This window comes from Camelina sativa, chromosome 17 (assembly GCF_000633955.1).
Source record: "Camelina sativa cultivar DH55 chromosome 17, Cs, whole genome shotgun sequence".
NCBI lineage: Eukaryota > Viridiplantae > Streptophyta > Magnoliopsida > Brassicales > Brassicaceae > Camelina > Camelina sativa.
Genome location: NC_025701.1, coordinates 14,895,293 through 14,905,393, shown reverse-complemented (window position 1 = coordinate 14,905,393; position 10,101 = coordinate 14,895,293). Strand labels below are relative to the sequence as shown.

Genomic DNA, 10,101 nt, shown 5'->3' with positions numbered 1-10,101 from the left:
TGAAGATTCAATGGTTATAGATTTTAATATGGCTAAGTCATGTGGTGAGAACAACATAAAGGAGAGCATAAAATGGTGGGCTCGTTCTGTAGCTTCTAAAATTAAATGAGAACCAATCTTGCTTAATATTTTTTAAGATTAATCTCTGGTGATATCTATATTACTATAGTCTTTTCTTACGTATGTAGAAATTTTGAGATATTATTGTGTGATTGTAATTTGTAAAAGCTTATACCATAAGTACGTATATATATCGAATGGTAAGAATCTAAAATGAATGAGCCTGAACAAAGTAGTGTAGCAGTACTGAACTTACGACTCTATAGTCTATACATCATCACCATTTCATTTTATTTCTAACTCACAGAAAAAAAAAAAAAATCCCTCATTAAGTTTACTGTTAAAATAGTTTCCAACACTGTAGTAGACATAATAACATACCTAACTTCTAAGCTAAAATGAAAATATGCCGGTGAAAGAGACCATCAACAAAAAAAAAAGGAAACTAGTGTTCGAGTGAGAAGTTTGGATAAAAAACAAAAAATGATCTCCGTTGCCGGGACTCGAACCCGGGTCTCTCGGGTGAGAGCCGAGTATCCTGACCAGCTAGACTACAACGGATTGTTGACATTCATTCACTTTAATCTTTTTGAATATCAAAAGTAAAAGAACAAGTTTGCGTCACAAGTCATTTCTATAGGGTCCAATGCTAAAAGAAAAAAACCATGAAGGGTAAAAAATTTAAAAAAAAAAAAAGAGAATATAAAAATACAGGAGTAATAATTTCTTGAGATTCCTGACATATTTCTATGATCTAGGTATTTTTGTTTAACACAGTTTCAATACACACGCATAAATAAAGGATAGAAGATTCGATCGGTTCGGTAATGGGGATCGGCAACGATCGACGAACGAGAAAGCAGAAGAACAGAAGCTATCTGTTCTGGTGTAATTTGTTGACAAGTAGCTCTCTCTATACCCAATCTTCTTCTTTAAGGTTTATCTCGTGGCTCTTCTCTTATTTATTCAACCTTTTCTTTTTTTTTGCCTTGCGTTTTACTCTTCCCATTAAAAAAAAAACTGAGATTCCTCAACAACTATGTTAGCTTCACTTAGAATTAATTTGTTCTGTCTGGATTTCTCCACACTTTTTTCACCAATTGTCATATTTTATTGTTGAAAATTTTGGTTCAATCAATTCTTTAATTGGTTCCCTTACATCGAGAGAGTTCTTGATTAATTTTGCATTTCCTAATTAGTCTATGAGGTGAAAGGAAGAGAGAGTAGATTAATGGGGAAACAAGATTCACCAAGAAGTCCTCGACCTGGAACGATAGATAAAGAAGAGAAATTTGGGAGGAGAAGTTTGGATTCTTTATCTGGAAATGATCTCTTACTCGGTAGAAGAGTATATGGAAGTGAAGTTTCCAAGGCGCAAGGATCTAAACATGATCAAAGCTGTGGAAGTAGCAACAAGTTTAGTTACTCTTGGAAGAAGCAACATTCATGGCTTCGTAGGAACTTCAAGTCTATACTTCTGATGATCTCAGTCACCGGTTTCATTTTCTGTATCGATTCAATCATGGTTTCGATCTTTCATTCAGATAGTAGTGTCGCTGCGGTGCAGAACATTTCAAGGTTGAGCAATGTGACTCTGCATAAGGTTTGAAAATATATACAGACTCTATCTTCTTTATAATTCTTTCTAGAATAACCTCCATTGTTATTGCTTCTTATCGGCTTTATTCCTCTTTCTATGTAAAATAAGAATGATGGAACCCAAGATGCTTCACCAGTGCAAATGTATAGCCGTCTTCTAAACTTAGCTTCGGATTCTCTTGCAAAGGTTAGTGAAAATGTAAAATAATATATTTGTTATGTGTTTGGATCATATTAATAATCATGTTACCATTTGTATTACAAGAATGAATTCAAACCCGATTCACCAAGTTTCCGAGAAGAAAGATCTTCAAAGTCATCACAGTGGAAGCCTTGTGCTGATAATAGCAAAGCAGCTGTGGCATTAGAGAGGTCAAGCAATGGTTACATCATGGTTAGTGCAAATGGTGGCCTTAATCAACAGCGTGTAGCTGTAAGTATATACCACACTAATAATTAATTAGATTATTTGATTCATCAAGAAAGTATGTATGTATAGTGATTGTGTTAGTTTTCTTGCAGATCTGTAACGCTGTTGCAGTTGCAGCTCTGCTCAACGCGACGCTAGTTCTTCCTCGGTTTCTTTACAGTAACGTGTGGAAAGATCCTAGGTATCTTAAACTCATCAAAGACTTCAAAACTCATATAAAGAGTTTCTATTTTTTGTTGCTTACTTGATTTTTCGTATATTAATTGCAGCCAATTTGGTGATATATACCACGAAGATCATTTCATCGAGTATTTGAAAGATGATGTGAATATAGTAAAGGATCTTCCACAACATCTAAAATCTACTGATAACAAGAATCTTAGTTTGGTATATTCTTGCATTCTCTCTTTTTTTCTTTTCTCCGGTTCAATGTATTGGAGTTTCAAAATCATAATGTTTGTTTCTTTCTTCTTAGGTTACTGATACAGAGCTTGTAAAAGAGGCAAAGCCAGTCGATTACATCGAGCACGTCCTTCCTTTGTTAAAGAAGTATGGAATGGTTCATCTTTTTGGATACGGGAATCGCCTAGGATTTGATCCATTGCCTTTTGATGTTCAGGTACATATATATAAGATGATGCACATATATAATTAGAGTATTCAATTTGGTTCTTAGAAATGATATGTTTTCTTTCTTTGGTTCTTAGAGATTACGATGTAAATGCAACTTTCACGCGCTGAAATTTGCGCCCAAGATTCAAGAAGCTGGATCTCTGTTGGTGAAGCGGATAAGAAGATTCAAGATATCACATAGCAGATTGGAAGAAGCATTGCTTAATGAACCAATGGGAAAAAATACTGTTAAAGGAGAAGAACAACCATTGAAGTATCTCGCTTTACATTTAAGGTTTGAGGAAGACATGGTTGCTTACTCTCTTTGCGAGTTTGGAGGAGGAGAAACGGAACGTAAAGAGCTTCAAGCATACCGAGAAGAGCATTTCCCTCTTCTACTTGAACGTTTGAAGAAATCAAAGTAAGAAACAATTCAAAGATATAAAAGCAACAACTCTTCCTTTTTCCCTCTTCAATGTTTGAATCTTGTTATCTTTATAGGTCTGTTTCTCCAGAAGAGTTGAGAAAAACGGGTAAGTGTCCATTAACACCAGAGGAAGCAACTTTAGTTCTTGCTGGTCTTGGATTTAAGAGAGGAACATATATATACTTGGCTGGTTCTCAAATCTATGGAGGCTCTTCTCGTATGCTTCCTTTAACAAGGCTATACCCGAATATCGTGACTAAAGAAACTCTCCTTACACCTCAAGAGCTCGCGCCATTCAAGAACTTCTCTTCTCAGGTTTTAAACAATCTTAAACTTACTTTTTCCCAACTTTCTCTGTTCTTGTCTAGACTTCATTCAATGTTTCGGGTTCTGTTTTGCAGCTAGCAGCACTGGATTTCATCGCTTGTGCAGCATCAGATGTGTTTGCAATGACTGATTCTGGGAGTCAATTATCTTCCCTAGTGTCTGGATTTAGAACATACTACGGGAATGGTCAGGCGCCTACATTGAGGCCTAACAAGAAGAGGCTTGCTGCAATCTTATCAGACAGTGAAACAATTAAGTGGAAGATCTTCGAAGAACGTGTGAGAAAAATGGTAGAGGAAGGTCAAAAGCTTCGTTTTAGACCTTACGGACGCAGCATTTACAGACAGCCGAGATGTCCTGAGTGTATGTGTAAATTTTGATCCTTGAAACTAAAACAAATAGTGTTTGTTCTGAAAATTTCCTTTTAGTACAAAAAAGAATGAAGGCACACCGTATATCATTGATTCTAAGTTTGTACTCGCTATTAAACATTGGACTTAGAACCTCTTTAGAATTTCTCGCTACAAGAATCACAACATATAACAGAATCGTCCTGGCTATGTCTCAACTTCTTCTCTCCAATTTCCCCTCGGAAGATCTCCGTCCTTCCACCTCTCGTCTCCGTTGTTGCCTGTATAATTCAGATATATAAACACATAAATTTGAGTAACTATCAAATGATCATCTCGGACTTATCTACTGAGAGGAGTGGCTAAAGATTCTATAATTTGATGAATTAAACTATAGATAGTACAACTTACGCAAAAGCTGAGTATCCAGAACCAGCACTGGTAGCAGATACAAGAGCTACATTAGGCCGGATTGAGGATAGGGAATCCTGAGTCCCGTCCCCATCAACCTGATTTAACCATAAACACATGAATGAATAAGCAAAGAACTAAGTACGCTGGAATCATCATATAGTCTCATTCTAGATACTTGGATCTGATAACAAACCTTATCCCATTTGGATTTCTTGTTCGGTCTACCATCACGAGCAGCGATTTCGGTTGGTACGGAAGGCAATCCACTAGGAACTAAAGCTGGAATACCTGAACCAAAAGTTAAAATTCCAGAAATCCATCAAATTTTCAGAGATGATATAACGAACCAAACTGACACCTACTCATTTTTTACACACCTGGAATGGGGATGTTAGGCTTCTGAGCAGCAAAAACTGCCCCCGGTTGAGTACCAACAGAAACAAAGTCAAGCTTTTGGTTCTTCTTGCTTTCTTGCTCCTTCCTTTCCCTCTCATGCTTCATGTCAACTTCTGCAATTAACACATGAATAATGATCGTTATAAAGCATAAAATACGCAGAACACAGAATATGGTAATAACTAGCGACCAGCATCCATATCTTACATGGTGAAATACTAATTTCTAATGAGTGCATAATACTGAACAGAGTATCGAAATTATGGCCAAATATATCAAAGATGCTTCTTACTGAGACAAGAGTCTTGAAGTAGAGGAACAATAGAAGAAATAGATTGAGATTGCTCTCCTTAATCTTGCTATAAAAGAAAACAAAAACGAAGAAGCTACTAGAATGTGGAGTTACCTAATGCATCGCAGAAGTCACTTGGATCATATCCATTGGGGTCGAATACATCTTTACTGAAACAGGAACCTGTCTGATCAATGTCTTGGTAACTTACGGCATGTAATAGGAAGTCTGGATTCCTGTACTCTTTTCTATTCCGCACTTCTGCATTGAAACTTTTACCCATCTTTTTCAAGCTCAGAAACTTATCTATTTTCCTCTGCAAACACATCCAAAAAATTATGTATCAAACCAACTTGTAACTGAATCACAAACTAACCAGCTTAGAGGACACCTCAAAAGAATAAACTAAAGAGTTCTACTTCTTGAATACATTCATGTATACAAACCTATTCAAGCAATGATTGAGAATAAATAGCACATCGACCCAAAAACCTAAAACTTCCAAAACGAGAAGTTGAAAACTTACTTGCAGCTCCTCAGAGCACTTCTCTCTCGGAGGAGGCGGAAGAAACTGATCCAATAACGCATCACTACTTTCCCCGGAAGCATCATCAGCTCTCTCACCATCTGCAATTCGATTACTCCAATCAGCTTTCGGTGATTCATCGTTGTTATCAAGTGAACGAGGCGTCGCATGAGCATTCGAAGCTCCACCACCATCTAACAACCTCGGCGTTCTAGAATCTTCTCCTCCTCCTCCTCTACCTCTCTCTTCATCCATATAATTCGATTCTTCTACCTGATCTTCTTCGATTCGTTTTTCACTCTCTTCTTGATTTCTCTGCTCTTCTTCTTCTTCTTCCTCGGCGTCTTCCATCTCTTCGTCATCCTCATCACTGTAAACAGATAGTAAAGCGATTCCTTCAGACTTTTTAGGAGCCATAAGAAGCTGTTTAAGAGATCAATTCGAGATTAGGATTGACGGAGGAATTCGAATCCAGAAGGGATTAGGGATTATAAATTGGGGGGGGGGGGGGGAGGGGAAGAAGAGAACTTTAGGGTTCTTCCAAATTGCGACCGAAGTTTAAATCCACCGATTCAGAAACCCCAGTTGGGATGTTATATATTTTAAAACAACGTGTTTTATTGATTGAAAAAAACTGTAAAACGACGTCGCTTAAAAATCTGTCGTTTTTTTTTATTTGAATCATTAAAAAGGAAAATTCTTGTTTTGGTATGTCATAAAAATAACTTGAAAATGGCAACCAACTCTACTTTAAATTTACAAAATTACAAATTTTTAAGATAAATAATCAATGTTATAAATTTTTTACTTTCTTTTTTATATATAAACCTATAAATATAATGTGCAAACTGATTAGGTTAACACAGCAGTTAATCTTTGCTCATAAATAATAATAACAGAGCAGTTAATTTTTGCCCAAAGAAAGCCTTCTTTTTTTTAACCTATTTCTAAAGAATTAAAAAAAGAATCAAAAAATTCAAAACGAAGTCTTTGGTTGTTTTAAGGATTTTCAAAGAAAGAGCAACAATTTTCCTAAAAGTCGCAAAAGAAATTAAAAATTGGATTCTCAAAAATTTTATTTTTATAAAAGGAAAGATAAAAGACCTTTCAAAACGAAATCTAATTTCATTATTTGGCCCGAGAGAAATATATAAACTAAATGAAACTAAAAAAGATTCAATAATAAGTAATCAGATGATTCATGAACTATCTGTTCAAAATAAATTCACGGGGTGGACAAATGCTTCACTTAGCGAAAACAAAATAAAAAATTTGATTGATAGAATAAAGACAATCAGAAATCAAATAGAAGAAATTTCCAAAGAAAAACAAAACTTAACTAATAGTTGTACCAAACTGCGTTATGATTCTTAAATAATTGAGTCATCAAAAAAATTTTGGCAGACATTCAAAAGAAAAAATACCCGATTAATTCGTAAATCCATTTTTAAAAAAAAAAAATTTGCATCGAACAACTATCTATAGCTATTTTCTAGGTATCATTAATATTCCAAGAATTACTACACAACATTTTTTTGAATCAACAAAAACAATTCTTGATAAATATATTTACAAGAATAAAGAAAATGGAGAAAATAAAAAAATACTATTTATTTTATTTTCGACTATAAAAAATTTAATATCCAATAAACAAAAGATGAGTTATGACTTATGCTCTTTATCACAAGCATATGTATTTTACAAATTATCACAAATAAAAGTTAGTAACTTTTCTAAATTAAAGGCTGTTCTTGAATATAACATATGCATAACATCCTTTTTTGTTAAGAATAAAATAAAGATTTTTTTTCAAGAACAAGGAATCTTTCATTATGAATTGAAAAATAAAACCATTTTTAATTCCGAAGTAAATCAATGGAAAAACTGGTTACGAAGTCATTATCAATACAATTTACCCCAGATTGCATGGGCTAGATTAGTAACCCAAAATTGGAAAAAGAAAAAAAAAAAAGATTCTCTAGTTCTAAACCCAAGTTTAACCAAAGAGGATTCATATGAAAAAAAGAAATTTGATAATTACAAAAAACAAAATTTTTTTGAGGCCGACTCATTTTAAATCCAAAACATAATCTAAAAAAATATTATATATATAATCTTTTTTGCTATAAATCTACTCATTCTACAGAAATTTTTTTTGACATGTCTATAGGGATTGCCTTAGATAATTGTTTAGTCTCTTCTTGTTTAGGAAAATATAATATTCGGGGTATGGGGAAAATTCGGTATAGAAAATATGGAGATTTTCAAAAATACCCATTTTTCTACGTCACTTTTTAAAAATACCCTTTGATGGTGTCCATTTTCAAAAATACCCCTTTTAATATATAAAATGACAAAATAATAAACCCTAAACCCTAAATATTAAACTCTATCCCTTAAAAACTATACCCTAAATGTAAATTAGGAACCTAAACTTAAAAAACAAATTCTAAAAATTAATTTAACATAGAGTAATTGTGTAAAAGATGGCAAAAATAAAAATGTTCCAAAAAGAGGCATTTTGGAAAGGGGTATGCCAAAGAGGGCATTTCTAACAAATTCTCGAGAAAATATTTAGATTGGAGAATTCTTAACTTCGGGTTTACAAAAAAAAAGTAAATATTGCGCCCTGGGTTGATACTAAGAGTAAAAAAAAAATATTAATACTAAAGTTCAGAATTATCCAAGATAAAAAAAATAAGACGGATCTTTCTAATCAAAAAAGAAACTTTTTTGATTGGATGGGAATGAATGAAGAAATATTAAATCGTCGTATAACAAATTTTGAAATTTTTTTCTTTCCGGAATTTTTCTTATTTTCTAGTACATATAAAATGAAACCGTGGGTCATACCAATCAAATTACTTCTTTTAAATTTTAATGAAGACTTAAATGTTAATAAAAAGATCACTCGAAAGAAAAAAGGCACTCGAAAGAAAAAAGGTTTTATACCATCAAATAAAAAAAAATCCCCGCGAGTTTATAATCTGAATAAGGAAGAAAAAGAATCGGCCGGTGAATTAGAGCTTGAATCAGATAAAGAAAAAAAAAGAAATCCCGAATCAGCTCTATTAAACCAAGAAAAAAATATTGAAGAAAATTTTGCAGAATCAACGATAAAAAAACGTAAAAATAAAAAACAATATAAAAGCAATACAGAAGCGGAACTTGATTTATTTCTCACAAGATATTCGCGTTTTCAATTGCGATGGAATGGTTTTTTTAATCAAAAAATTCTCAATAATGTAAAAGTATACTGTCTCTTGGTTAGACTAAACAATCCAAACGAAATAGCGATATCGTCTATTGAAAGAGGAGAGATGCGCCTAGACATTCTAATGATGGAGAAAAATTTCACTTTTGCAAAATTAATGAAAAAAGGAATATTGATTATTGAACCTGTCCGTTTGTCTGTACAAAACGACGGACAACTTATTATATACAGAACCATAGGTATTTCATTGGTTCATAAAAAAAAACAAAAAATAAGTAAAAGATACAAAAAAAAAAGCTATATTGATAAAAAAAAAATTGAAAAATCCATTACAAAATATCAAAACAAAACTGTAAATAGAAAAAACACTAATTATGATTTCTTTGTCCCTGAAAAAATTCTATCCCCTAAACGACGTAGAGAATTTCGAATTCTAATTTGTTTCAACTTAAAAAAAAAAACTGCGAGGGATAGAAATTCAAGATTTAATAAGAATATTCAAAACTTGACCACAGTTTTGCATAACAAGAAAGATCTTGATAAGGATAAAAAAAACCTAATTAATTTAAAATCCTTTCTTTGGCCCAATTTTAGATTAGAAGATTTAGCTTGTATGAATCGCTATTGGTTTAATACTACTAACGGAAATCGTTTCAGTATGATAAGAATACGCATGTATACGCGATTTCCGATTCATTAATGATAGAGACTTTTTACTATATATAATAAGTTACGGTATCTAAAAACAACTATATGCACAAATTAGGAGGGATTTTTTTAAATATTCTTTTAAATTCCATCTTTATACATGAGATTAATTTAATTAATCAATTAGAGCTGATCCATAAAAAATTAATAGAATCCTCCTTTTTGAGATCTAAATTTAGATTTTTTTATAATTATAATATAAAATAAAGAATTAAGAAGTTGATAATTAAATTCAGATCTTTGTACAAAAAAACTACCATTATTATTACTGATCAGTAAAATTCATATCTTTCAATTCATATTAAAAGGGGATTTCTTTTTATGATAAAAATACATTCATTTCATTTGAAGAACAAAAAGAAGAAAGCATGGGATCTGTTGAATTTCAAGTATTTAGTTTCACTAATAAGATACGAAGACTTACTGAACATTTGGAATTGCAAAGAAAAGATTATTTATCTCAGAGGGGTCTACGAAAAATTCTGGGAAAACGTCAACGACTGCTGGCTTATTTGTAAAAAAAAAATAGAGTACATTATAAAGAATTAATTAATCAGTTGAATATTCGGGAATTAAAAACTCGTTAAATTCCAAAATTGTGAATTAGTGAATTTTTTAGATCTTCAATTTTTAGAAAAACTTCTTTATTCAGCAATCTAATTCATGCCAGAACGAATCAAGGAAAAACTTATGAAGAGAGCAGTTACAGGAAAAGATCTTATGATAGTCAATATGGGACCTCACCA

General features: G+C 32.6%; 2 protein-coding genes and 1 non-coding gene across 3 annotated transcripts; 1 reads left to right on the top strand and 2 right to left on the bottom strand.

Moving 5' to 3' along the window:
• Positions 549–621, bottom strand: TRNAE-CUC. The gene has a single exon. It is a non-coding gene; the product is annotated as a tRNA-Glu (tRNA).
• LOC104757254 (uncharacterized protein At1g04910-like) lies at positions 1,069–3,921 on the top strand. The gene is made up of 9 exons (XM_010479985.2): positions 1,069–1,663; positions 1,769–1,846; positions 1,925–2,092; positions 2,182–2,270; positions 2,359–2,476; positions 2,565–2,708; positions 2,797–3,122; positions 3,203–3,443; positions 3,530–3,921. Exons 1-9 carry the CDS (start codon positions 1,292–1,294, stop codon positions 3,833–3,835), a joined length of 1,842 nt encoding a protein of 613 aa, XP_010478287.1. The 5' UTR covers positions 1,069–1,291; the 3' UTR covers positions 3,836–3,921.
• Positions 3,860–5,998, bottom strand: LOC104757255 (SAP30-binding protein-like). The gene is made up of 6 exons (XM_010479986.2): positions 5,434–5,998; positions 5,022–5,223; positions 4,597–4,728; positions 4,413–4,507; positions 4,217–4,314; positions 3,860–4,086 (listed from the first exon to the last, which is right to left on the bottom strand). Exons 1-6 carry the CDS (start codon positions 5,848–5,850, stop codon positions 4,020–4,022), a joined length of 1,011 nt encoding a protein of 336 aa, XP_010478288.1. The 5' UTR covers positions 5,851–5,998; the 3' UTR covers positions 3,860–4,019.

Excerpts from the sequence above, each read along its gene's own strand:
- LOC104757254 (XM_010479985.2), top strand. The coding sequence starts at position 1,292 with ATGGGGAAACAAGATTCACCAAGAAGTCCTCGACCTGGAACGATAGAT. Across the intron at positions 2,093-2,181 it reads TTAATCAACAGCGTGTAGCT|ATCTGTAACGCTGTTGCAGT; the intron begins GTAAGTATATAC and ends GTTTTCTTGCAG. Across the intron at positions 3,123-3,202 it reads GAACGTTTGAAGAAATCAAA|GTCTGTTTCTCCAGAAGAGT; the intron begins GTAAGAAACAAT and ends TTATCTTTATAG.
- LOC104757255 (XM_010479986.2), bottom strand. The coding sequence starts at position 5,850 with ATGGCTCCTAAAAAGTCTGAAGGAATCGCTTTACTATCTGTTTACAGT. Across the intron at positions 4,508-4,596 it reads GCCTAACATCCCCATTCCAG|GTATTCCAGCTTTAGTTCCT; the intron begins GTGTGTAAAAAA and ends CTTTTGGTTCAG. Across the intron at positions 4,087-4,216 it reads TCTGGATACTCAGCTTTTGC|GCAACAACGGAGACGAGAGG; the intron begins GTAAGTTGTACT and ends TGAATTATACAG.